The sequence below is a fragment of the Lemur catta genome, chromosome 15 (genome assembly GCF_020740605.2).
Source record: "Lemur catta isolate mLemCat1 chromosome 15, mLemCat1.pri, whole genome shotgun sequence".
Classification (NCBI taxonomy): domain Eukaryota; kingdom Metazoa; phylum Chordata; class Mammalia; order Primates; family Lemuridae; genus Lemur; species Lemur catta.
The window spans coordinates 52,624,183-52,648,547 of record NC_059142.1 but is presented as its reverse complement, the minus strand read 5'-3'; the positions used below and the strand labels follow the sequence as shown (position 1 = coordinate 52,648,547).

General features: G+C 55.0%; 1 protein-coding gene across 10 annotated transcripts; it reads left to right on the top strand.

The window, feature by feature from the left end:
- Positions 1 to 1,187: 1,187 nt before the first annotated feature.
- FBF1 (Fas binding factor 1) lies at positions 1,188 to 23,530 on the top strand. Of its 10 annotated transcripts, none has more exons than XM_045569956.1 (29): positions 1,188 to 1,206; positions 2,144 to 2,217; positions 2,788 to 2,815; positions 3,593 to 3,634; positions 5,639 to 5,729; positions 6,375 to 6,435; positions 7,152 to 7,202; positions 8,189 to 8,330; positions 8,884 to 8,964; positions 9,553 to 9,672; positions 9,971 to 10,103; positions 10,242 to 10,375; positions 10,920 to 11,016; positions 12,458 to 12,913; positions 14,035 to 14,136; positions 14,411 to 14,499; positions 14,637 to 14,695; positions 15,520 to 15,675; positions 15,851 to 15,951; positions 16,102 to 16,308; positions 16,800 to 17,326; positions 17,658 to 17,698; positions 18,355 to 18,477; positions 18,563 to 18,748; positions 19,105 to 19,281; positions 19,356 to 19,493; positions 19,588 to 19,705; positions 21,375 to 21,487; positions 22,477 to 23,530. In XM_045569956.1, the coding sequence occupies exons 2-29, from the start codon at positions 2,215 to 2,217 to the stop codon at positions 22,552 to 22,554; spliced, it is 3,654 nt and encodes a 1,217-aa protein (XP_045425912.1). In that variant the 5' UTR covers positions 1,188 to 1,206; positions 2,144 to 2,214; the 3' UTR covers positions 22,555 to 23,530. The 10 variants fall into 10 exon arrangements, 9 of the variants coding, with proteins under 9 accessions (XP_045425912.1, XP_045425913.1, XP_045425911.1 ...); XM_045569957.1 differs by lacking the exon at positions 1,188 to 1,206 and adding an exon at positions 1,243 to 1,275; XR_006739494.1 differs by lacking the exon at positions 1,188 to 1,206 and adding an exon at positions 21,712 to 21,792 and having other exon boundaries at positions 1,282 to 2,217; positions 22,477 to 22,546.
- Positions 23,531 to 24,365: the final 835 nt, after the last annotated feature.

The following is a 24,365-nucleotide window of genomic DNA, read 5'->3' as shown; positions in this document are numbered from 1 at the left end:
ATTTAGACGGCTGGCCGGGCACGGTGGCTCATGCCTGTAATCCTAGCACTCTGGGAGGCCGAGGTGGGTGGATCGCTCGAGGTCAGGAGTTCAAGACCAGCCTGAGCAAGAGCGAGACCCCGTCTCTACTAAAAATAGAAAGAAATTATCTGGCCAACTAAAAATATTTATAGAAAAAATTAGCTGGGCATGGTGGCACATGCCTGTAGTCCCAGCTACTTGGGAGGCTGAGGCAGTAGGATGGCTTGAGCCCAGGAGTTTGAGGTTGCTGTGAGCTAGGCTGACGCCACGGCACTCACTCTAGCCCAGGCAACAAAGTGAGGCTCTGTCTCAAAAAAAAAAAAAAAAAAAAACAAATTTAGACTTTTGACTACTTGATAAATACCATTTTATTTCCAATTGCTATGGATTCAGCTAAATGACTTGTATCCTTTGGAGTGTGTAATTTTCTTGCTACCTTATTTCGCTTTACCATTGTGGTTTGAGTTTGGTACCTCCCCGACAGATGCATTCAGCCTGTATTGTTCCTGAACCCTGGCTTGGGTCTTGCGGGGGTGCGGTGGGCGGGCGTACGCGGAGTTGCACGGGGCCAGAGCATGCGAATCGCGGTTGGACAGCGATGACCCGCCAGCATTGCCTGGCCTGCGGATAAGCTAAGCCACAAACTGTTCATTCCTTTGTGAAACTGAATAACCGTTAATAAAATCCCTAATTAGCACACACTACAAAAAGCGTTATGTATCTTTTTGTTGGGTGAGTGTTGGGTTCCATTCTGGCTAGGCAGCTTTGATTTGATCATTGAACACGAGGGTCACTTCCCTCCAACTTTGGAGTGTGGAATAAGTACATAATTATTTGTGGGTTCGCAATATTAACACATTTCCCACGGCCCCCACTCCGCCACGAGTCGAGTCAGCCCTCAGAAGAGCGCGGTCCTCCAGGAGCGCCTTTGAGCCCGGCGCCCTCTGGCCGGAGTGGCGCGGTGGCAGCTCCTAGCAACGCGCCTCGCCGCCCGCCAAGGCCCGGCCTGCTGCGCCGCGGGCCCCTGGGGGATGTGGTTCCTCCCGGCGCCCCCTCCGCCCCGGCGCGGGCGGGCGGCGGGCCGCGGACTACAGCTCCCAGGATGCCCCGTCCTGCGCGCGGCCGGGCACGGCGGCGGGGGGCGCCGGCGGCCGGAAGCGGGAGCGGCGGGAGCGGCGGGGCCGGGTGGGCCTGCGGGGCTCGGCGCGTAACGGGAGCCTTCGGGGGGCTGCGGGAGCAGAGGCGCGGGCGGAGGTGTCTGGGCGCGCAGAGCGGGGGCGCGCTGGGTGGCGCGGAGGCTCGGGACCGGGGGCGGGCTCGCGGTTTGCAAAACGCCTGCTCCGGAGTTGGCTGAGTTGACGCGGCGGCGCGATGTTATTCTACGGCCCTTTGGCCTTTGCAGCCACTCCTAGAAAATTCCCGCGGTCTGGGAAGTCGGGGCAGGATCGCTAGGACACGGCAAAGCTCCTTGATGCGTTGTGAGACAAAACACGTTTGGACCTGTGGGTGGTGAAAGCTGCCACTGCACAGAACAGAAACGCATTCAGAGGGGGCTCTGCAGTAACCCCAGATACGCTTTCTAATACAGGACAGGACCCCCTCGGACTCCCTGCTTCCCCGGCGTGCCCCAGGAGGGTTTGGCATAGTGGAGGAGGAGGAGGGAGAGAGCTAACACTGAGGAAAACTGTTCCCGGGGGTGAGCCATATGTACAGCCAGAGTGAAAGGAAATATTTCCACCGTCATTGAAAATCGCGTCAGGGGGTAACCAGAGCTTCACGCCCCCTGTTGTGCTGAATGCTGCCCAGAAAGTACCATGCGTGTTGTCTGGGAAGGGCTTTCAGCCACTGAGCCAGGCACCCACCCCCTTTCTGAGATGGGTACCTGCCACTTCCCGCATCCTCTTGGTAAGGGATGGTGGCCACTGCACGTTGTCCGAGTAATCTGAAGCCTGGGAGCACTTTGTTTCTTACCTGAATTGCACCCCTATAAGGAATTTTTAATTTATGCAAATAAATTTTGACCTTTCGAATGGGTAAAGTGAGAGAAGCCTTGATGACCCTTGGACTCAGGGACTGTTAAAGCTACATTGTTTTTAAGCAACCGCTTTAATTTTTTCATTAGGGAAAATGAGCTTGATGTGGGCAGAATTCAGCTGAGCTGCACAGTGCTGTGGAGGATCTGGGAACCTTGAGATGGTAGGCAGGGCGCAGAGGCAGATGTGTGGAAATGACAACGCTGCTCCACACCCCACACCCACACCCCTCCGAGGTCTTGACTGCATGGAGTGCTTTGGGGGCTGGGTGGCAAGGACCGGGCTGTGGTCCTTGGAGAAGAGTGATGGGAGGTGGCATTGTATCAGACTTAAGCAGTGAGCAAGGTTTCTTCTGAGCCTCAGTGTCCGGCTGGGAGCATTTTTAAGTGTTTGTCTCTGGTATGAAGGAGAAAGGGGCATGGAATAGAAGAAAACACTTCCAGTCCCGTGACCTCTTGGCTGGAAGGGTTTGTGTGTAGGTCTGGACATCAGGGGAAAGGAGAAACTCCTGCCTACCCACTGGCACCCACTGCTGGTTAGTGGGGGCTGTTTTCATGCTCTGAATAAGTCTGTTCTCAGAAACTCCAGGGAACCATAAAGGATTTCTATCTCGAAATGCCTTTGGTGCTCCTGGCTCTGGTGACTTGGCAAAAGGCAAAACAATTCATTCTGCATTTCTGATTTCAGCTCATGTTCACTGATTTTGCTGACATGATTTGTTTTTCCATTTTAGGCACCAAAAACCAAGAAGGGATTGAAAAGTGAGTGGAGAGATGGAACATCACCCTTAAGCCAAATATGTATCTTTTTTCCTTGGGTCCAAAAATAATTTAGACATGTCTGTGTTTAAATGTTCTTAGTGAAAGGCTTGCTGTTTTTGCCGTAATTCCCTAGGCAGCCTTGGCCTTTCTAGGGGACTCTTTGTACTGTTTCATTGGCCCTCAGAGAAATTCAGAAATAAATATGAGACGGCGTTTTGGGAAGAATCCTTCTCATTGGGCTCTGAATCCAGAAGTCAATGGTTGGGGTTAAGGATGCTAACGGCATTTAAGCCAGACGGGAAAACCAATTCAGTGTTCATGCTTAGGTTTCCCCCACATGCCTCCATCAGAAAGTGGCGAAGGAGGGGTGCGTCTCAGATAGAAGGGTACCAGGAGGCTACTGGTCTGAAAGAACCTTGCAGATGCCTAAAAGTCTTGGTCACTTTTCCCAAAGAGCTGCGCTGAGCTGTGTTTAGAATCTGGAAGACTGATTGTGGGCCAGTGTGTCATGGGAAAGCAGGTAGAATGTAAGTTCTACCGAAAATCTATACTGTGTTCCTTTCAGAAAGTTATTTTAAATTCTGCCCTAGGGTGTTTCAACAAGGCATTTTGACTTGTTGCTAGAGATGTGGGAAACATCTCGTGGCCAGTGAAGGGAGAGTTAAGCCAAAGTCCCAACATCTGAAGGCTCAGAAACCCTCGGGCAAGTCTTGCATTTGAGTTGTGTTAGAGCCACTCTTCCCTCCTGAAGTCACGGTGGCCCCTTTTCTGTTCCAGGCTCCATTGATGATGTCCTCGGTGACCTCCTGGGAGATGATAGTAAGTGCTTCTTCCCAAGAATCCCCTGGTTTAGGCTTGTTTTTTTTTTTAATTGAGATATAATTCACATACCATGAAACACACTCCTTTAAAGTGTACAATTCAGTGGCTAAATGGTGTTCACAAAGTTGTACAACCATCACCACTATCTAATTCTAGAACATTTTCATCATCCTTGAAGAAACCCCAGGCCTATTAGTAATCAATCCTCCTGTTCCCCTCCCCCCAACCTTGCCCTCCCCTACCCCCACTTATTTACTCTCTGTCTTTATGGAGTTGCCTATTCTGGACACTTTGTATAAAGTGAAATCATACAAGAACTGGCCTCTGCATCTGGCTTCTTTCCTGTAGCATAAGATCTTCAGTTCATCCACACCATAGCGTGTTGGTGCTGCATTCCTTTCCATGGTTAGGTAATATTCCACAGTGTGGCTAGATCACATTTTGTTTATCCATTCACCAGCTGATGGACATTTGAGTTATTTCTACATTTTGGCTGTTATGAATAATGCTGTTTTGAACTTTCACGTACAAGTTTTTGAGTGGACATATGTTTTCATTTCCTTTGGGTATAAGCCTAGGAGTGAAACTGCTGGACCGTATGTTTAACTTTTAGAGGAAACCACTTTGCCAAAGTAGCTATAGCATTTTACATTCCCAGCAGTGGTGTAAAAGGGTTCCAGTTTCTCCACATCCTTGCCAGTGCTCACTTTCTGTCTTTTTGATTATTGCCATCCTTCCAGCTATAAAGTGGGTTCTCATTGTGGTTTCCATGCACATTTCCCTAGTGACTAGTGATACTGATCAGCTTTTCATGTGCTCACTGGCCATTTCTATATCTTCTTTGGAGAAATGTCTGTGTTCCATATCCTTTGACCCTTTTTATTTGTGTTTTTATTGTTGAGTTGTAAGAGTTTCTTATATATTCTGGATACTAATTCATTCTTCTTTGTGTTCTTTGCCATATTGAGGAGCAGGGCTCCATGGTCATGCAAAGCTCACCAGGGATAGTGAGGCTTAGGTTCCCCCCACATGGCCCCCAGGAACCCACAAAGCGCAAGCCTGTGTATGCCAACCTGCAATTTTTTGTTTTTCCTTTTTTTTTTTTTTTTTTTGAGACAGAGTCTCACTCTGTTCCCTGGACTAGAGTGCCATGGTGTCAGCCTAGCTCACAGCAACCTCAAACTCCTGGGCTCAGGTGATCCTTCTGCCTCAGCCTCCCGAGTAGCTGGGACTACAGGCATGTACCACCATGCCCAGCTAATTTTTTCTATTTTTAGTAGAGACGGGGTCTCGCTCTTGTTCAGGCTGGTCTCGAACTCCTGAGCTCAAACAATCCACCTGCCTTGGCCTCCCAGAGTGCGAGGATTACAGGCGTGAGCCACTGCACCCAGCCTGTTTTTCTTTTTTGGGACAAGAGCTATCTCTGTCACCCGGGCTAGAGTGCAGTGGCATCATCCTAGCTCACTGCAACCTCAAACTCCTGGGCTCAAGCAATCTTCCTGCCTCAGCCTCCCAGTAGCTGGGACTACAGGCGCAAGCCACCACACCCAACTAATTCATCTATCTTTTTTTAGAGACAGGGTCTTGTTCTTGCTCAGGCTGGTCTCGAAGTCCTGTCCTCAAGCTATCCTCCTGCCTCAGCCTCCCAGAGTGCTAGGATTACAGGCGTGAGCCACCACGCCCGGCCCCAACCTGCAATTTTGGGCAGTGGAAATGCTGTCGTTCCTCCTGCTTTTCCATGGGGTGCGGTTGAGTTGGGTTGGGCTCTTCATTTGGCACTTGCTGGCATTCAGAGTTGACTCACCACCCTCTTCCCTATTCAGGTTTTTCAAGGGGTAACATTGGGACCTGCCCATGGGGCCAGTTTCCTCCCTCCAAACATGCCTTTCTTTCAGTGGGACAGTCTGGGAGATGGCTTGGTGAGGGGAGTCACCACCCTTTTCATCTTGACTCCACTTCTCTTTAGCTGAATGACATCTCTTCTGTTTTCTTTCTTGCCAGTGACACCACCCGAGAAGCCTGTTAAACAAGCTTCACAAGCCAGAGACACCACAGGTGTATCTCAAGCACTTCCTTCAAAGGCCAGAACGAAGTAAGCATGAGAGCGGCTTGGGGCCCGTGGCCTATTTCAGTCCAGATGCTTTTTGCCCTCCACCCCCCACTTCCTGCTTGGCATGTGGAGCTTCTAATGTCAGTATTTTCCACCCCTTCCCTCAGCTCCCAGCTATTGGAGGCGTCTGGGGGAGTTGAAAGAACTGAAGTGGAGGTTAGAAGTCCGGGCTTCTCATCCTATGTGTGTTACCTACTGTGTGACCTTAGGCAATATCTGGACCTCTCTGAGCCTCAATTTTTTTTCTTTTCCTCACAAATAAAAGGATTGGCCTAGATCAGGGGTTTTCAAATTGTGTTTGTTCTAAGGTTCTTCTGACAGGTGAGAGAGAAGAGAGGTGCTCTGCGAGCGCCCCACCCTCTACTCTCGTCAGAACTACGGTGATTGTTTTTTCCCTCTTACCTATTGTTTTTAGCAATTTGTTCGTTTTTTTTAAGCGGCTCTGCTACTGTAAAAAAAAAAGTTAAAAATCACAGCATTAGGTGGCTCGTGAAATACCTTTTAGCAGCTCTGTTGTCCTGGAGAAGTCTGTCCAAGTTCATCTGGACTCTCTAAGCCACTCTTCCATTTTTAGAACCATCTAGTGCCCTGGGAGTGAGGGGAGGTGCTGATTCCACCCCTTTGCAGGTCCCTCCAGGAAGATGCTGTCTTCAGCACCAGGGCAGGCCTGGCAGGAGCTGATGCCGAGGTGAGACCGGCCCATTCTCCAATCCTGAGCCTCTCTTCTTATCCCCAGAAGTAGTGAGATGGGCGTTGTGGTCAAGGGGCTGCTCACAGAAGGGTTTAGAAGTCTCTGCATTGAGTTTGTTCTTTTGTCACAGGGGAGGTTGCTGTTTTATAGAGACAGGGTCTCACTCTGTCACCCAGGGCCCAGGCCAGAGGGCAGTGGCACGATTGCTCCAGCCATCCTCCTGTCTCTGCCTCCCAAAGTGCTGGCGTTACAGGCGTGAGCCACTGCACTGGCCCAGTTTGTTCTTAAAGCAAAATAATTCCTAAGGGCTGCCGAGTGGACCCAAAGCAGCATCCTTCTCCTTCCCACCAGTAAGGTGAGCTAGAAAGGAGAGCTCCTAGCACGCGTGGGAGTCTTGGGGGTTGCCCCTTTCCCATCATAAACTACCCAGCTCTCCAGCCACGTGCATGGGAAGTTGCAGAATTTCAGTCTTGTGAGAGATGAGGTCTCTAGGCTGGGAGGAGGAGAAAGTGCCAGCGCTTTCTGGGTCTCCACAACCAGGCACGTTTGACTTGAAACAACAGCCAAGCCCAAATGCGAGAGACACTGTGACCCTCCTGTTAAGGCTCCCTTGGCTGAGCTCTGCTCCTGCCAGAAGTCTGCCCTAAAGCAAGGGGCCAGAGCCCTGAGTTTTTTGGGGCCTTGACTAATTAATGTTCCTCCTGTGGACTTAGGTTTCAGATGTCTCAGACGCAGACCCAGAGGCTTTGCTCCAGGCCATAAAGGTAAGGAACCAGCTTGCACGACTGGAGTAGTGAGTAGTGATATTTCCTACCAGGACTTCATTCTCCCTCTGATTTCTCCCTTTACAACTCATGTTTCTGAGCCGTCCTGGTGCAAGAATGGAGCTCAGCCAATGAGCTGTTGGCCTTCTTACCTCTCTGGGTATAAACCAGTTTTCCTGGGGTACAGAGAATGGACAGTCTCTGCCATGGGCCTCTGGTGGAGTGGGGCCAGCCCTACCTGAAGGCTCACCTGGCTGGGTCTCCCCACCCTCCTCCCCACTTAGGGGGACAGAGGAGAGACTGTCTCCTCTGACGTTTGTTCTTGCCCTTTCTCTGTATTTCTCTCCACATCCCCTGCCATGTCCCCTTCAGATGGGGACTGATGTCATCAGATCAAGCCCAAAGCTGATCTTTGCAAAGGAATTTTAAAGCATCAGTTTTGAACAGTTGATAAGAACATAATCTCACAGTGCTCAGGTAGCTTGTCCTGGGCCTCCTGTCTCTCTCCCTCCCCTTGCAGCCAGCAGCACCTCCTGTCTGACCCTTGGCCTCTTTCTTGTCCCTCTGATTAACCCATTTTTCCACAGTCCCTGGGTTAAGGCCGAGCTCTGAGTTCCATCCCTGTGGGGCTCTAAAGAATTGGTGTGTGTTCCCTTCTTGTGTCAGAACCAGCTTCTTTAAACCCAATTTGAAATCTCTTCCCAGGACCAGCCAGCTGGGAGCCCTGGGCATGACCCTCAAGTCCACTGACTCAATTTTTGGTGGTGACTTTGAGTCTCTCATTCCAGAACAATTAGCTGAAGCCCCTCCCCACACTTTGCTTACCTTGGTTCGATTTTTTCTTTCTTAACTCACCTTTTTTCTCAACAGTTTTCTCATTTTCCTGTGGTTTCTCACAATTCTGCCCCTGGGTGCCAGCTGCCCATCTCAGATGGGAGTCCTTATCCCCTTGTCAGCTGTCATCTCCATCCCTCCTGCTTTGCTAGGACCTGGACGACATGGATGCCGACCTCTTCGGTCTGAAGAAGTCTAACCCGGCCCCCAGCAAAAGAGCTGCAAAGGGTCCTGGGAAAGAAGAGCTGCCCAGTGACCCCAGACCTGCTGGCAAGTTAATAGCCAACGAGAAAGGTGCTTGGGAAGGAGCGCCCTGAAGCCACGGGGGACGCCTTGGGGACATGGAAGATGCTCAGAAGGAAGCTTTTGGTGTCCTGTGGGTTTTCTCTGCCCAGGGTGGAGAGGCCCAGGAGCAGTTGTGCATGTGTGTGTACAAGTGATTGCAGTGGGGAGGGGACAGGTGACTTTCCTCCCTTCCTGGGGCTGTTCAGTCCCTCTCAGTCCAACACGGGCAGCTCCTGGAGAAACTCTGTCCGTTAAAGTGGACAGTCGTTTGGTACCACCTGGATGTCTAAAATCAAAAATAGGAAAAACAAAAACAAAAACGGACAGTGATAGGGTAGCCTGTGCATCTCCCAAACCCATGTCCCTGTTTGGAGTGGCTCCTGACGAGGAGGGCAGGAGGTGGGAACCGTGTGAGAACTGAGGTGCAGACCCCTCCTGTGGCTGTTCACGGCCACGAGCCCTCAGCTTCCTAGGAAGAAGTGCACCCATCCCAGGGGCCCGAGAACATGGTGTTGGGGGAGGACCCAGGCTGACAACGTTGTCTTATTTTTGCTTCCTGCAGGGGATACCATTACCACCAAGAAGCCACCTCCCTCTCCCGGCAGCTCTCCTGAGCATCAGTACAGGAGGTTTTCCTTTGGAGGTACCATCGCCCCCATCGTGGTTCTGGGACACCCTGGTTTGATGATGGAGTAGCCTGGGTGACAATTGCTTGCCCGAGGCCAGGTTGCTGTGTGTGTCCTACAAGGAACAGAAAGCTGGTGCCGCAGGTTCGGCTCCTTGTGGATCCAGCGAGAGGGTCTAGTGATGTCCTGGCTGGAATATTTGGGTCACTCATTCACAAAGATTTTGAAGCCGGGTATCAAAATGAAGATCTTGTACTTTAGGAAAAAGTCCCTTTCCCTTCATGAATCCACGAATGTTTTACTTCTCTTTTGATGCCGTGGGGACATTTCCAAAAGGCCATGCAGCCAGCAGAGTCAGAGGCCCCACGGGTGAGCCGAGGATGGGCCCGGCAGGCCCAAGGCCACCCTCCGACTTGTTCTCCCCTGGCTGAGCCTTGTCTGGGTGTCAAACCCCTTACCATGGGCCCTATCTGGGCACTGAGTGGCTTGCTCGTGTCTTAGAGCAGTGGGAAATCTGGACTCAAGTGAGAGTTCCCTCAGCTTTGGGCTTGCTTTTCCTGAACTGAGTGCTGCAGTCTGACCTGTGCTTTCCCTTCTGCTGGGAGACTCGGAGGACCCGTTGGCAGGACTTCTCTCCGATGATGAGGAAAAAATCGCCAAGAAGCCGCCCGTGACAGGGAGTAAGGCGGCTTCTGACAAGAGCCCTGGCACGGTCAGAGATCAAGGTAGAGAGGAGTGGGCTTGTTTCTCATCCTGGGGGCAGCAGGTGCAGAACCAGAACCCTCAGCAGCGGGAGGACCAGAGGTCTAAGGTCTAGGATAAAGAGATTATCAGTTTCTAGGAACAGGGAGGTGGGATGTGTGAGTCTGGGCGGCGGGGGTTGTCCCGTGGGCAGACCGGACAAGTGCAATGCCTGCCATCCCCCCTACAGTCAGGGCTGCAGAGGAACATCCCCCTCCCGTGCACATATCACAGTTGAGGGCAAGATGGCTGCAGGCACTGGGCCTGTGTTCTCTCTTTTAGGTCCTTCTATTCCTCTGACTCCTGGGGACACCCCTGTCCGAAAGAAAGAACTGTTTGATGACGGGGATGACATCGTGGCCGCCCTGGGGTTTGGAGACAGCCCCAGTGCAGGAAGGAGGCAGATGGGAGGCCAGTAAGGATCCCTATGCGCAGAGAGCCCCTGGTCAGGCTGCTGCTTTAGGTCCCGGGAAAGGCTAGTGGGCGGGTACAGTGTGGGTCCCCTGGGAGCCCCTTGTAGTCACACGTCCCTGTCCTGCATCCTGTCCTGCAGGGAAGGGCCCCGTCCTGCACGCTCCAAGCTGGACGAGCTGCTGGGGCGAGGCACTGCCACCACACTGCTGGCCTGCCCGGGCACAGGGGAGCGCAGGGAGTTCAAGCTAGACAAGAAGTACCAGAGGCCACAGGGTGAGGAAGCTTGGGGGTCATCAGGGAAGGGGAGGGGGGCCCCTAGACCAGGTTGTTACCATAACCCGCGATGAGAAATAAACTTTACACGGTGATACGCACACACTGGTACACATTTATAACTGAGGCAAAAGTGTCGTGAGATAATACTTAACCATTACTGGTGTTCGACACTCTTTTATTGAGATGCTATTTGATTTAGAAATACACTGGTTGTGACTCATGGAGTCGGTTTCTCCACTCGCTAATGGGCAGCTGCTCACAGTTTGAAAAACACTGTTCTGGATCAGTGTTTCTCAGAGCATCGGCCCATGGGCCATCTGTTGGGAGTTGTCCTTGTGACAGCACAGCTCACTAGGCTCAGGGGATCTTGGGCAGGGCCCCATGATATTGCAGTTGCCCCCCTCCCCAGAGCAGCTTCTCCTCTGGTCATCTTATATGTTGAGCTGCCAGTTCAGCTTTTTTTAGATAAAGAGTTCTGCAACTGCAAAAGAGTTTGGCTTACCCTGCTCCACATCATGGTCATGAGCTCCTTAATTCACAGACGAAGATGCCTGGGACGATGAGGACTTCACCTTTGGGGCCTATCAGCCCACCGTGGGCTCCTCCGAGGGCCGGCAGTCCCGCCGGCAGTCGGTCAGGTAAGCGGGCTCTGCAGGGGCCTTGGGCTCTGAGGCAGGATGGCCACTGGGAAGGCACGGCCCTGCAGCCTTCCCCGGTCCCCTCCAACAGCCTTGCGTGGGAAGCCACAGTGTGCAAGGCCACAGTGTGCAGGGCCCTATGCTCCGCGTGTGCTGGGGGAGAAGGAGGTCACCCAGTCCCACCAGCCCGGGCAGGGGGTGGTGATGGCCCCAGCGGGAGCCTGTCTCCACTTAGGCTGTCAGTGCCCCGGCCAGTCTCAAAAGGACAGGAGAAGGTAGGCCTACCCCCATCTGAAGCCCCTGAGAGCCACATGAGGCTGTGATGTCACTTGGCTCCCGAGGAACATACAGCCCAAGGGGTAGCAAAACCACTGGCCTTCCACGGGGGCTTCTCAGGCTGCACTCCCCAGGAACACTGCCGTCGGACCTGCCATGACAGTCCTGATAGTGTGTTCCCCCCAGTTTGCAACAAAAGTCACATCAGTGACTTTTCTGAATGTGGAGTTTTCACCCAGTGTGTGTTTTAGGCTTTGTATTTTGAAGTAACGTCAAACCTATGGAAGAGTACCAGGAGCTGTCTTCAAGCCTTTGCCCAGACTCAGCAGTTGTTAACATTAGGCCATGTTGGCTTTGTCCGCCTCCCTTTCTGTCTCGGTAGCTGTGTGCACACGCTGACATTTCTCCCACTCCCGGAATGGGAACCAGCTGCTGCTGGTCAGTAACCAACATGGGCAGTGGCTGAGCAAATCGACAAGTAGCAAAGTGGCTGTTGATGGAAAACCTGGGACCTACTTGAGCCAACTGATTTTCCTCTGGACACGTGTCTGTGGTTGCAATTTTTTTTTTTTTTTTTTTTTTTTTGAGACAGAGTCTCACTCTGTCATCCAGGCTAGAGTGCAGTGGTGTGATCATAGCTCACAGCAACCTCAAACTCCTGGGCTTAAGCCATCCTCCTGCCTCAGCCTCCCCAGTAGCTAGGACTACAGGCACATGCCACCATGCCCGACTAATTTTTCTATTTTTTGAAGAGATAGGGTCTCACTCTGTTGCCCAGGCTAGTCTCGAACTCCTAGCCTCAAGCAATCTTCCTGCTTTAGACCCCCAAAGGGCTAGGATTACAGGGGTGAGCCGCTGCACCTGGCCCATGGTTATAATTTGATCCAGTTCTCTGTGGATAGAATTGTCCGTGGTTCATGTGATGGAAGTCAAGATGTCCATATTTTGTGGTGTTCTACAAACAGCACACGGCCTGCCAGTGCCCTGTGGCTTGAGCTGGTCCAGAAGCTGCTGCTCATTGGGCCTTGGGCTGTCTGTGCAGAGTCACTGGGCGTAGTCGATTCCTCACCGTGGGCCAAGGAGTTGCAGTATAGGGAACAGCTCGTAAGGGGACAATTGGGACAGTCTGCTTCCCGTGCCTGACACTCTCCTCTTGGTCTTGAAGTAGATTCTTAGCAGATGGTGGCCCAGAGCCCAAAGGAGAACCAGCCTCCAAACAGAGCCTTCCAGCAGCTTCCAGCCCCATCCAGCCCAGGAAGGGAGGAGCCGACTGGTTGGGCCTCAAGGATGACAGCTTGGACCCGCTTCCTCCCTCCCCTACCAGAGAGGCCCGAAGGGGAGGCTCAGTGCCCTCCTCACCCTCCGCACCCCCTCCTGTGAGCCAACACCCTGCCCCAGCTGGGCTGCCCTCCTCGGGGGCAAAGCCACCAGCCGAGGGTGCACGGTACTCTGCCAAAGCCAGCCAGGCTTCCAAGCCAGGAGCATCCAAGGAGAAAGAGGAGGACTGGCTGAGCCATGCCTTGTCTCGGAAGAAGTTGCAAGGCCTGGCCAGAGAGGAGTGCACTGAGGCCTCTGAGGGCCCAAGCGTGGTGGGAACAGCAGGCCATCCCCCACTTGGCAGGTACGGGCTTGGGCTGCTACGTCTAGTGAAGGGGGGACTGGGTGGGGCTTCGAGGGCCCACCTTGCCTGCCTTGCCTGTTGCGGACTCGGTTGGCAACACGCAGCGTCCTATAGGCACTGAGGCCTTCTCTGAGCTCCGCTTCTCTTCCTCCTGGGCACTGCAGGGAGAGCTTCTGGCTCCCTGGCTTGGCCCAGGTGCAGACACAGGAGTCTGGGGCGTTGTTGACACTCACGCGTTGCCTGCAGTGAGGCAGGTGCTGACGTGATTGGGCAGAAGAGTGAGGGGCCCTGAGGTGCAGACACCCTGCCGACAGCCCCTCAGGCTGGCAACCCCGACATCCAAACTGTTGGTACTTCTGCCAGCCCCAGCTTAGGCGAATGTGGTGTGAGTTGAGATGTCCTTGTGCCCTTGGAGAGTGTTAGAAGAGACACAGTAGTGGCGAGGCAGTTCCCAGGGGAAGACACAGAATGGCAATCCCGTGGGGCAGGACAGTGAGTGACCTCTGAGGGCAGGAAGGCAAAAGGGGCTGGCAAGCTGGGAGAGTCCAGAGGAAGTAAGATGCGCCGTGGCCAGAGCCCAGGGGAGGTGAACTGGGCAACTTGTGACAGCCCAGGGACATCACCCAGTCCTAGGATTGGTGTGAGGTCAGGAGGGCAGCTTTGACTTTGACCTGAAGCTGAGGGGAAGGCTGAGGCCAAAACAGAGAAGACCCTGCCTCCTTGCCCACCCTGAGAGCTGAGAAGCCGAGGAGGGAGGTTACAGACAGGAGGGTGTCACCAAGGGTGGCTGGACTTGGGAGGAGGCCGTGCAGAGCCTCAGTGGAAAGCTGAGCCAGTGGGCCAAAACAAGACTCTGAACTTGAGCTTGACTCCAGTGTATGTAATGTGGCCATTGTCAGTTCCTGGACAGCGTCCGTTCGCTGTGGACACTGAGGTGGGAGGGGAAGGGAAGCCTACAGACCCAGGAGCCCAGGCTTGGGAGGAGACCCCCCCGAGACACGACGGTGGGAGCAGGAAAAGGGTCAGCCAGGGCTTCACGCTTGTAGCTCATCCTGGCGCCATCTTCCTCCCACCTCCCCTGGGCCTTCTGTCACTCCCCTTTTGATGTCACCTCTGCTCAGCCGGCCTGCTGCCAGCACTCAAGGGCTTAAGCAAGCAGCTGCTGGAGGGGCCTCAGGAACAACAGCGCGAGAAATGCCGCCTGCCAGGCCTGACGTCTCGGGGTACGTCTGCAGCCAAGCTGAGCGTGAGTGAGGCACGGTGGGTGGCGCAGGTCTAGACACGGATGGCAGACCACTGTGCGGGCTCCCGCGTGCTTGGCTGTGGTGTTGGACACCTGGGGCAGGCCTGCTGATGGAAGGGCTTTCTGAGGCAGGTCCCCATCTCCCAGCCACCAGCACAGCCGAGACACCCCCCCTTAGTCAATTGCCCCCCGTCTGCCCAGGTCCCACACAGAAGGCTGTTCACGTTGGCCCCATCCCTATGTCCTGTCCTCAGGTCCTCTGTGACTTGGAAACAGGCCCCCTTGGCCCTCCCTGCAGGCGTCCTACAGATGGGAACGGCCCCTGGAGACCTCTCCAGCACAGGTTTGCTTTCTGCTTTGTTTGGGGGACTTCACTCTGGGTGGGAGGAGGTGCTTTGAGCTGCTTTTGGGGCACCTCCTAGACACACACAGTCCCAGACCTCAGGCCTCCTGCTCGTCTCTCTGCTGTTGATTTTTCAGAGCCTGCCGTTTGTGTCCCGAGCTCCCAGGAACCCACAGGGCTTCCTGTGCCTGGCCAGGTAGGGAGGATGGGCGAACAGGTACAGCTCTCAGGCCCAGGGAGCAATTCTCCCGTGCCCAGAGGCAGCATCAGCCCTGTGACCTGACAACCTGGCAGGAAGGATGTGTCCAACATACCAAATATGACGTCAGCCTGTCCACACTGGCATCCCCCCCAGCACTTTCCTGAACTTTTAGCCTTGCTACTCCCAGGCAGAGTTGGGTGTTAATTTGGCAGCCTCGGTGGGGATTTCAGGTGGCGGCCAGGTGGGGGCTGGGAGTGCTTCAGTCAGAAAGCAGGGCTGCAGGTCCTGTCGCTCTGTCTGGCCAGCCTCCTAATCCCTGCCATCCTCCCACGTGCCTCTGTCTAGGTTTCCCAGGTGTGGCAGTCACCTCTGGCACCTGGGCCTGGGAGGTGTGGCCCCCAGGAGCACGTCACAGGAAGATTGTGGGGGAGGGAAGCTCACAGGATCTAGATTAGTGTCAGCATGTGAGCTTCGGGCCGGTGTCAGAGCTCTTGTTGTAGCTGAGACTCTGGTGGGATGTGGCTATTTGTCTCGGAAGCTGGAAACCACACTGGGGAGGACATTGGAGGCAGGGAGGGCGGCCCATGTTCCTGACCAGACCTGAAGGGGGAGGTGCTGTGCGGCCTGCTCAGCTGCAGTGACCGTGACTCTCCAAGGCCTCATCCTTGGCCGTGTGTGTGACGGCCTTGTCCCCTGTCTGCGGCCACAGATCAGGTGCAGGGCCCAGGAAGTCCACTGAGCAGAGGACCAGGAGGCAGCTGAGCTCAGCCGGGTCCCTGTCCCCTTCCTAACCTGAAACACCTCTTCCTCTCCTGCAGTCCCTGCTCCCAGAGTCCCTGGCGCGGAGCCTGCTGCCAGGCACAGAGTACCAGAAGCAGCTCCTGGCAGCACAGGCGCAGCTTCAGAGCGGCACTGCCCAGCTCCAGGCTGAGCTGCTGCAGAGCCAGGTGCAGCTGGCCGAGCTGGAGGCCCAGGTGAGGGGCAGAGGGGCAGCTGGCAGGAGGGGCAGGGTGGCTGGGAGGGTGTCACTGAGAATGGTCAGAAGCTTCCCCAGGAAGGAGGAGGAGCTGTAGACACAAAGCGCATGGAGTAGAGACCCCCGTGCCAGCCGGCACCTTCCTGCACGCCAGCTCTCCTGCCGTGTCCTAGGTGCGGAAGCTGGAGCTGGAGCGGGCCCAGCACAAGCTGCTGCTGGAGAGTTTGCAGCAGAGACACCAGGCGGACCTGGAGCTCATCGACAGCGCGCACAGGTACCTGGCGCCTGCCCGTGGCCTGCCCGGGCCTCCCGGGGCTCCTGTCTTGCCCCAGCTCTGCCTTGGATCTCCACGCTGACCCCAAACGCCTTGTTAGGTGGTGGCCCTCTGCCTTCTGGGCCCCACAGCTGGGTGTTCTGTTGGCAGAAGCCGCGTCAAGGTGCTGGAGACATCGTACCAGCAGCGGGAGGAGCGACTCCGGAGAGAGAATGAGGAGCTGTCAGCTCAGTACCTGTCGCACTGCCAGGAGGCCGAGCAGGCCCGCGCCGAGCTCACAGCCCAGCACCAGCGGCGCTTGGCAGCTGCCGAGCAGGAGAAGGAGCAGGAGATAGAGCGGCTCCGGCAGCTGCAGCGGTGAGGGCCCAGGAGGGGCGGGTGGGGAGCCTGCCTGGCAGCAGCGAGCACCGAGGGCCTAACTAAGCACCGGTTAGTCCCCGAACCTGCTAACCGCTAGAGGCTGGTGACTAGAGCCACCCTGGGAAAGGGGTGCTGTTTTGCTTCCTATGTTGACGGGGTTGTCTCTCTAGACAAGAGTGAGACCAAAAAAAGGTACCTAAGAGAGTCGAAGGTCAGCGAGGGCAGAGCAGGCCTTTCAGGCTGTTCAGATGGGCAGAGAGCGTCACGCGCACAGCTCTTTCCTTTACGTAAAGTGTCCTTTGCTGAATAACAGGAGGAATCTCCTCCTCAGAGAGCACATAGCACTGAGGCACCAAGATGGAGGCGCTGGGGAGACTGAGGCAGTGCCCTGTCAGCAGGGACCGCTCAGAGGCAGCCTCAGTGTCCACCGCACCGCCCGAGTGGTCCTGCTCAGAGCTGCCTGGGCCGTCCCCACCCCTGCCCCTCAGGGCGTCCATCCTGGACATGCGCAAGGACCACGAGGAGCAGCTGCAGCGGCTGAAGCTGCTGAAGGACCGAGAGATCGATGCGGTCACCAGTGCCACCTCCCACACACGGTACGTGCACCACCCAGGCCCTGTCCACCCGAGGGCCAGGGCTAGGGGTCCCCGGGACAGCGTGACCCAGTCGTCCTCCAGGTCCCTGAATGGCATCATCGACCAGATGGAGAAGTTCTCCAGCAAACTGAACGAGCTGTCCTCTCGCGTGGAGGCCTCGCACCTCACCACCTCCCAGGAGCGGGAGCTGGGGACCCGGGAGCGAGACGAGCAGCTGCGAGGTACACCCCCATCCCAGCCACCTGGGCCCCCTTGGCGGGAAGGTGGGTGGGCCGTGAGCGCCCTGTGGGCTGCCCCCAGCACTGCAGGGGCAGCTGGGCCGGCAGCAGCGGGACATGGAGGAGGAGCGGAGCCGGCTCCAGGAGGTCATCGGGAAGATGGAGGTGCGGCTGAACGAGCAGAGCCGGGTGCTGGAGCAGGTGAGGCCCGTGCTCCTGCCTCAGGGCCCCTCCTAGGGCACCGGCAGGCATGGCCGCAGTTCTGACCTCAGCTCCTCAGCCGCTCGCTCCCTAGGCTCACCTCTCCTCTGAATGTCCCTCCTGCTTTCCCTGCCTCCGTGCTCCCAGTCCCAGCACTGGCCCCCTGAGCACACAGGGGCCACCTGCCTGGACCCCCCACCTGCACCCTCCCTGCTGTCTGCCACCGCAGGCCCCACTGCCACCCATCCCAGGGCCACCCTCCATATCAGCTGATGCCTGTGACACTGGGATAGGCACTCTTGCCCACTGAACATCATTCCCTCCTCCTCAGCTGGAACAGACAGACTGGAACTCCCTATGTATTTTCCATATGTAAGAGCAAGCTTTATTTAAAAATTAAGCCTGTGCTCCTGCCTGTAATCTTAGCACTTTGGGAGGCCAAGGTGGGAGGATCACTTGAGGCCAGGAGTTCAAGACTAGCCTGGGCAATGTAGCAAGACCCCGTCTCTAAAAATTATATTTTCTTTCTTTTATACTAGGTTGTAACATAATACACTTTATTAAAAAAAGTAAGATACAGGAAACAATAAAGAAGAAAATAAAAGTTGCCTACTAGCCAGAGACATCCACTGATCACATAATCTATACCCTGTAGACATATCAGCAGAGACATAAGTGCTTTTATGTCATGAACTGTATTTGCTCACTTTGTCCGTTGTTAACTGTGTTAAGCACCTGCATAGGCCAGGAACAGGGGGAAAGGATATTGCTGTTCTTTGGCCCTCCTGAGCCATTAGCCTTGGTTCAGTTGGCCAGGCTGGCGGCCACTGGGTCTTCCCTCAGGCAGAATGGCAGGGGCCAGGCTCTGACAGTCCTTCCCAGGTACCCTTCATTTTGTGCCTCTTTGGGCAGGAGGTGTCTGTGGCATAGCACAGGAGGTGCGGGTGGGTTTGCACAGCTCCTCAGGGAGCGGCCAGTCCTGGTCCCCGGGGGTGGGGGGCACACTCAGCCTGTCCCGGGCCCCGCAGGAACGCTGGCGAGTGCGTGCCGAGCAGTCCAAGGTGGAGTCCATGCAGCACACCCTTGAGGAGCAAAGGAAGGTCATGGCCCAGCAGATGGCCATGGAGAGGGCAGAGCTGGAGCGAGCCAAGGTGAGTGCAGCCACCGCGTTTAGCTGCTGACACGGCCGTTGTGCCAAGGGACACTCACACTGTGCCTTCGCCCGCCATGTCCCAGAGTGCCTTGCTGGAGGAGCAGAAGTCCGTCATGCACAAGTGTGGGGAGGAGCGCCGGCGCCTGGCAGCCGAGTGGGCCGAGTTCTTCGCGCAGCAGCAGCTGAGTAAGGAGCGGGCTGAGCGCCAGGTGGAGCAGGCACTGCAGGTGGACACCCAGCGGGAGAGCACCCTCGTCAGCCTGGCCAAGGTGAGGCCCAGAGCCTCCGTCTGGACATAGGAGTTAAAACAGCGTCCATACCATCAGCTTCCTCGTATTTCCCCAAGCCCATTATACACGTTTTCCCATTTGTCCTCATCATACCCCCATGACTGAGATCTTCTAGAAATGAGGAGACTGAGGTTCAGAGAAGCTGCGTCTGCTGTGTCATGTGGCTTGCGTGGGAGCTCCCTGGCTTGGCCCTAGGCCTCTCTGGCCCATCCCAGAAGCCCCTTGCTCCACCACCCTCTCCCTGGGGCAGGGTGGACAGCGGGGGCCTCGGAATCCTGTGCAGAGCACAGCCGGGCTCCCGAAAGGAGAATGCAGCGGGGCCCTGCCGTCTGCAGGAGCAGGCCGAGCTCAAGATCCGGGCCAGCGAGCTCCGGGCCAAGGAGGAGCAGCTGGCGGCCGAGAGGGAGGCCCTGGAGCGCGAGCGGCAGGAGCTGCGGCTGGAGAAGGAGAGGGTCAACGCCGCCGCCCTGCGCATCAGGCTCCGCTCGGAGGAGGTGGAGAGCATGAGCAAGGTGCTTGGGCATGTGGGCACATGGGCGCAGCTCCAGCCACCCCGGCCAGCCCTGACCCAGGTGGCCTCCTGCAGGTGGCCTCGGAGAAGTACGAGGAGGGGGAACGGGCATTGCGCCAGGCCCGGCAGGTGCAGGCGGAGCAGCAGGCCCGGCTGCAGGTGGTGCAGCAGCAGCAGGAGCGGCTGCGGCAACAGGAACAGCACGTGCACCAGGCAAGGCTCCTCCCAGCTCCCCAGCTCCGGTTCCCCAGGCCCCTCATCCTCTCGCCCTTACAACTGAGTCCTTCTCTCTGGGGGATGGGCACAGGAGCATCTGAGCCTAGCCCAACAGAGGCTGCAGCTGGACCGTGCACGACAGGACCTGCCCTCCAGCCTCACGGGGCTGCTCCCCAAGGCCCCAGGCCTGGCAGCCTCCAGCCTGAGTGGTGAGTGGCTCCAAAAGGGAGGGACGGTGCCTCATCCGGTCCTCTTGGCAGCGACAAGGCCAGGAGCACCCAGGACATCCTCCAACCACTCAAGTTAGAGGGCAAGCTGAGTTTTAAAGTCATCTCAGTATTTCTTTTTTACACAAGTAATGCATGTTAATTTTAGAGAAATAAATCAGAAACAGAGGTGGGGAAACAACTTTTTAAAATATCAGCCAGGCACTGTGGTTCACACCTGTAATCCCAGCACTTTGAGAGGCCAAGATGGGAAGATCGCTTGAGGCCAGGAGTTCGAGACCAGCCTGGGCAATATAATGTGACACCCTCTCAATAAAATATAGAAAAATTAGCCAAGTGTGGTGGTGCACACCTGTAGTCCCAGCTACATGGGAGGATTACCTAAGCCTAGACATCTGAGGTTGCAGCAAGTTGTGATGGCACACCACTGCACTCCAGCCTGGGCCACAGAGTAAGGCCCCATTTCTTTAAAAAAAAAAAAAAAATTGCTCAATGCCACTTCCTAGTCTAAAGAGAACTACCTTTTTTTTTTTTTTTTTTGAGACAGGGTCTCACTCTGTTGCCCAGGATAAGAGTGCAGTGGTGTCATCATAGCTCAGTACAACCTCACACTCCTGGGCTCAAGCCATCCTCCTGCCTCAGCCTCCCAAGTAGCTGGGACTACAGGCATGCACCACCACACCCAGCTAGTTTTTCTATTTTTTTGTAGAGACAGGGTCTCGCTCTTGCTCAGGCTGGTCTTGAACTTCTGACCTCAAGCGATCCTCCCACCTCCACCTCCTGCAGTACTAGGATTATAGGCATGAGCCACCACGCCCAGCCCCAAGAGAACCACTTTTTAACATTTTGGTGCATAATGTTCCACACTGGTATATATGTTTTTAAAAACAAAATTGGGATTATATCATTTTGTTTTGTTTTTTTTGAGACAGAGTCTCACTCTGTTGCCCAGGCTAGAGTGTCGTGGCGTCAGCCTAGCTCACAGCAACCTCAAACTCCTGGGCTCAAGCAATCCTCCTGCCTCAGCCTCCCAAGTAGCTGGGACTACAGGCATGTACCACCATGCCCAGCTAATTTTTTTCTATATATATTTTTAGATGTCCATATAATTTCTTTCTATTTTTAGTAGAGACAAGGTCTCGCTCTTGCTCAGGCTGGTCTCGAACTCCTGAGCTCAAACGATCCGCCTGCCTCAGCCTCCAAGTGCTAGGATTACAGGCATGAGCCACCTCGCCCGGCCTGTATCATACTGTTTTAGAACTTGACTTTTTTACTCAGTAATACACACGTGGAGCATGTTTTCTTCTCAGCAATTGAATACTTGATCAATTCTCATTTGGCACAATGTTCCGTTATGAGGCTGTTCCGTACCGAGTGATTTGCTGTCACAGCTCCTCAGTGGAAAATCTCCCTACATACATCCTTGCACCTTTGCCTGATTATTTCCCTTGAATAAATTCCTAGAAATGGACCTGCCAGATAAACACACACGAGCCTCCCACAGAGGCTTTTCAGTTGGTGCCATTTGCCCCCAGAGCACTTGTCCAGGGTCTACCCACTGGAGTGGGCGAGCAGGCCTGGGGAATAAGGCACGTCCACCCCGGTTTCCCACCAATGTTTTGGTCCCTGACTTCCTCCTTGGCCTTTGCAGCCCTCATGGCTCCTGCTGCCACTCCTCAGTGCAACCAGCCACTGGCCAGCCCGGGCCCAGGAACCTCAAACCTCCATGCCAAACTGGTGCTGCTGAAGCACACGGCCGAGCAGGTGAGTGTCTCCGGGACCCAGAGGTCCTCGTGTTCACGTGGGTGACAAGCAGTCAGGCAGGAAGAAGCACACCAGGGCTCCGGAGAGAGCTGACCCCAGCTCACGGAGGAGACTAAGGCAGATTGCTCAGTGAGACCTGTCCTCTAGGCTGGGTTCTGTACAGAGTGATTTGCATATATCATCTCAGTTCAACCTCATGGTCCATCTCCCTCCTCGCCCTGTAGTAATGATGACAACAGATGTCACTTAGGAAGCATATCCTGTGTGCCAGGCTCCATGCTAAGGGCTTCACACAGCCCTCTGAGGTAGGAAATGTTATTATCTCCACTATCCAGACAAGGAAACTGAGGCTTAGAAACATGAAATCACAGCTGGGCGTGGGTGGCTTACACCTGTAATCCCGGCACTTTGGGAGGCTGAAGTGGGAGGATCACTTGAGACCAGGAGTTCAAGACCAGCCTGAGGCTAGGCGAGGTGGCTCACGCCTATAATCCTAGCATTCTGGGAGGCTGAGCTGCGAGGATTGCTTGAGGTCAAGAGTTCAAGATGAGCCTGAGCAAGATCAAGACCCTGTCTCTACCAAAACTAGAAAAACTTAGCCAGGCATGATGGCAAACACCTATAGTCCCAGCTACTTGGGAGGCTGAGGCAGGAGGATTGCTTGAGCCCAGGAGTTTGAGGTTGTGGTGAGCTGTGATGACGCCAATGCACTCTAGCCAGGCCAACAGAGTAAGACTCTGTCTCAAAAAGAAAAGAAAAGAAACATGAAGTCCTGTGCTCATAAATTCTCTAGCAAACAAGTGGCCTCACCAGGATTGAGACTATGCCCCAGGCTCTTTCACAGCCTCTGCTGTCTCCCAGAGCCAGGCAGGATCGGGGGGACGTGGGGAGGGGGCTCCCCGAGTGAGGGCTGGCTCTGCTAGGATCCAGGGCTGCACCTCTCTCTCAGCTCACAGAAGCGTGGCTGCTGATCCAAATCTGCCTCGCAGGACCGAGACTTCTTGGAGAATGAGCATTTCTTCCTGGAGACCCTGAAGAAAGCATCCTACAATGTGACATCCCATTGAGCCTGAGAGGGGCCCCAGCTGTCTCAGCGGAGGACTCTGACCCTGACTCTCTCACACCACCCTCTGGCTACCAGCTCGGTGGAGGTGGTGCCTGGAGCCTGATTATAGCCCTTCCTGTGGACAGCGTGCAAGTGTGTCCTTTCTAAGTGCCACAGCCATGCCTCTGGGGCTCCGAGCTGCCAAGACTGTAGCACCACGGCTTTGGCTCTCCCCCACAGCCATCCAGCTCAGATCTGAGGGTCTTAGCTCCAACTGGTCTCTGTGGGACACCCCTACCCACCCCCTGCAGGCAGATGGTTGTGGGATCTTTTTGCCTGGGCCTCTTCTGAGGAAGGGGCTTCTCTCAAGGGATGCCACGAGCAGCCTCCCTCACTCACTGCCTGACAGGTCCCCTCCCTACTGGAGACCTGGAGAAGGGCCTCCTGGCCTCCAGAATCGAGGAAGGGTGGCAGCAGGGAGAGCACCCAGCCAGATGCTACCTCACAGTTTGATGAGCTCCTGGAACTCAGCCAGCCCCTCTTCTCTGGTGTGCAGGAAGCTCCTGCCCCATTCCCAGCACTGCCCTTAAGACCAACTAGACCAACTAGTGTGGACACTGGCCTCCTCTTCCTCCCTCATCTAGGTGCCCCACCAGTGGCACGGGAGGGAGCTGTGGACGAGAGGGGTGTGGGAGGGACAAGGAGAGAAGGCTCCTCCCTGTGCTGTTCACCTGCCCAAAGCTACAGCCCAGTGGGAGTGAAGAGGGAAGGAGCGAGAGCCTCCCTCAGAGGGGAGGGCGCTGGTGCTGGGGAGACGCACAAGCTGTACAGCCAGCTGCTGCCACCTCCCTGTGCCTCTGCCCAGCGTGCCTCTGCTGTCCTCTACCTGCGGGGGCTGCCCAGGCTGCTGGAGGGTGCCTGGAGAATGGTGGAAGGGTTGGGAATCGCCCCCTGCAGACCCAAGGACAACTAATAAAATCACTATTACTTCCAAAGCAGCTTTTATCAGGGAGGAGTTTCTCACCTTCCATCGGAGAGGAAACCATCCGGGAAGGCAGAGGAGGAAAATGCTAAGTGGGGTGTAAGGTGCACAGTTTGTGTCTCTCTACTCTTGCAGAACAGCTTTCAGAGGGATCTTACCTACCAGCAACTTACAGCTTGGTTTGGGACCCACTAAATTGCTATGCTTTTTTTTTTAATGCTGTGATTTGTTTTTTTAAGAGACAGGGTCATGGCTGGGTGCGGTGGCTCACACCTGCAATCCCAGCACTCTGGGAGGCCAAGGTTGGAGGATCACTTGAGCTCAGGAGTTTGAGACCAGCCTGAACAAGAGCGAGACCCCGTCTCTACTAAAAAAATAGAAAAATTAGCTGGTCTGGAACTCCTGAGCTCAAATGATCCACCCGCCTCAGCCTCCCAGAGTGCTAGGATTACAAGCGTGAGCCACCGGGCCTGGCCTATGATGTATTAATAAATACATGCAATCCAGCCAGCAGACGGGCAACCTTCAGTCCTGCTATGGTACACTCAGCAGCGACGTCACAATAAGGAACAACTCCTTAAGGCAGGACTGTGTATCCCTCTCAACACCGTGTAGCAAGTGTGCACTGTTGGGTGAATTACAAGTGATGGTGAGAAGTTTAGCTGTCTGGCTGTTTATGAAAAGCAATTCAAGGTGTAGCCACTTCCTGCCACATGGAGAGAACTCTCATTGCGTTTCAGTGTGAGTGTGAGTACCAAGCTTCTACTGGTGCCAGAGCAGTAGACCTGGTCACCAGCCCTGGCCTGGGATGTCAAGGAAGGCTTACTGGAGGGAAGCCACTCTACTGGGCC

Excerpts from the sequence above, each read along its gene's own strand:
- FBF1 (XM_045569956.1), top strand. Across the intron at positions 5,730-6,374 it reads CCTTCAAAGGCCAGAACGAA|GTCCCTCCAGGAAGATGCTG; the intron begins GTAAGCATGAGA and ends ACCCCTTTGCAG. Across the intron at positions 15,676-15,850 it reads TGGCCGAGCTGGAGGCCCAG|GTGCGGAAGCTGGAGCTGGA; the intron begins GTGAGGGGCAGA and ends GCCGTGTCCTAG.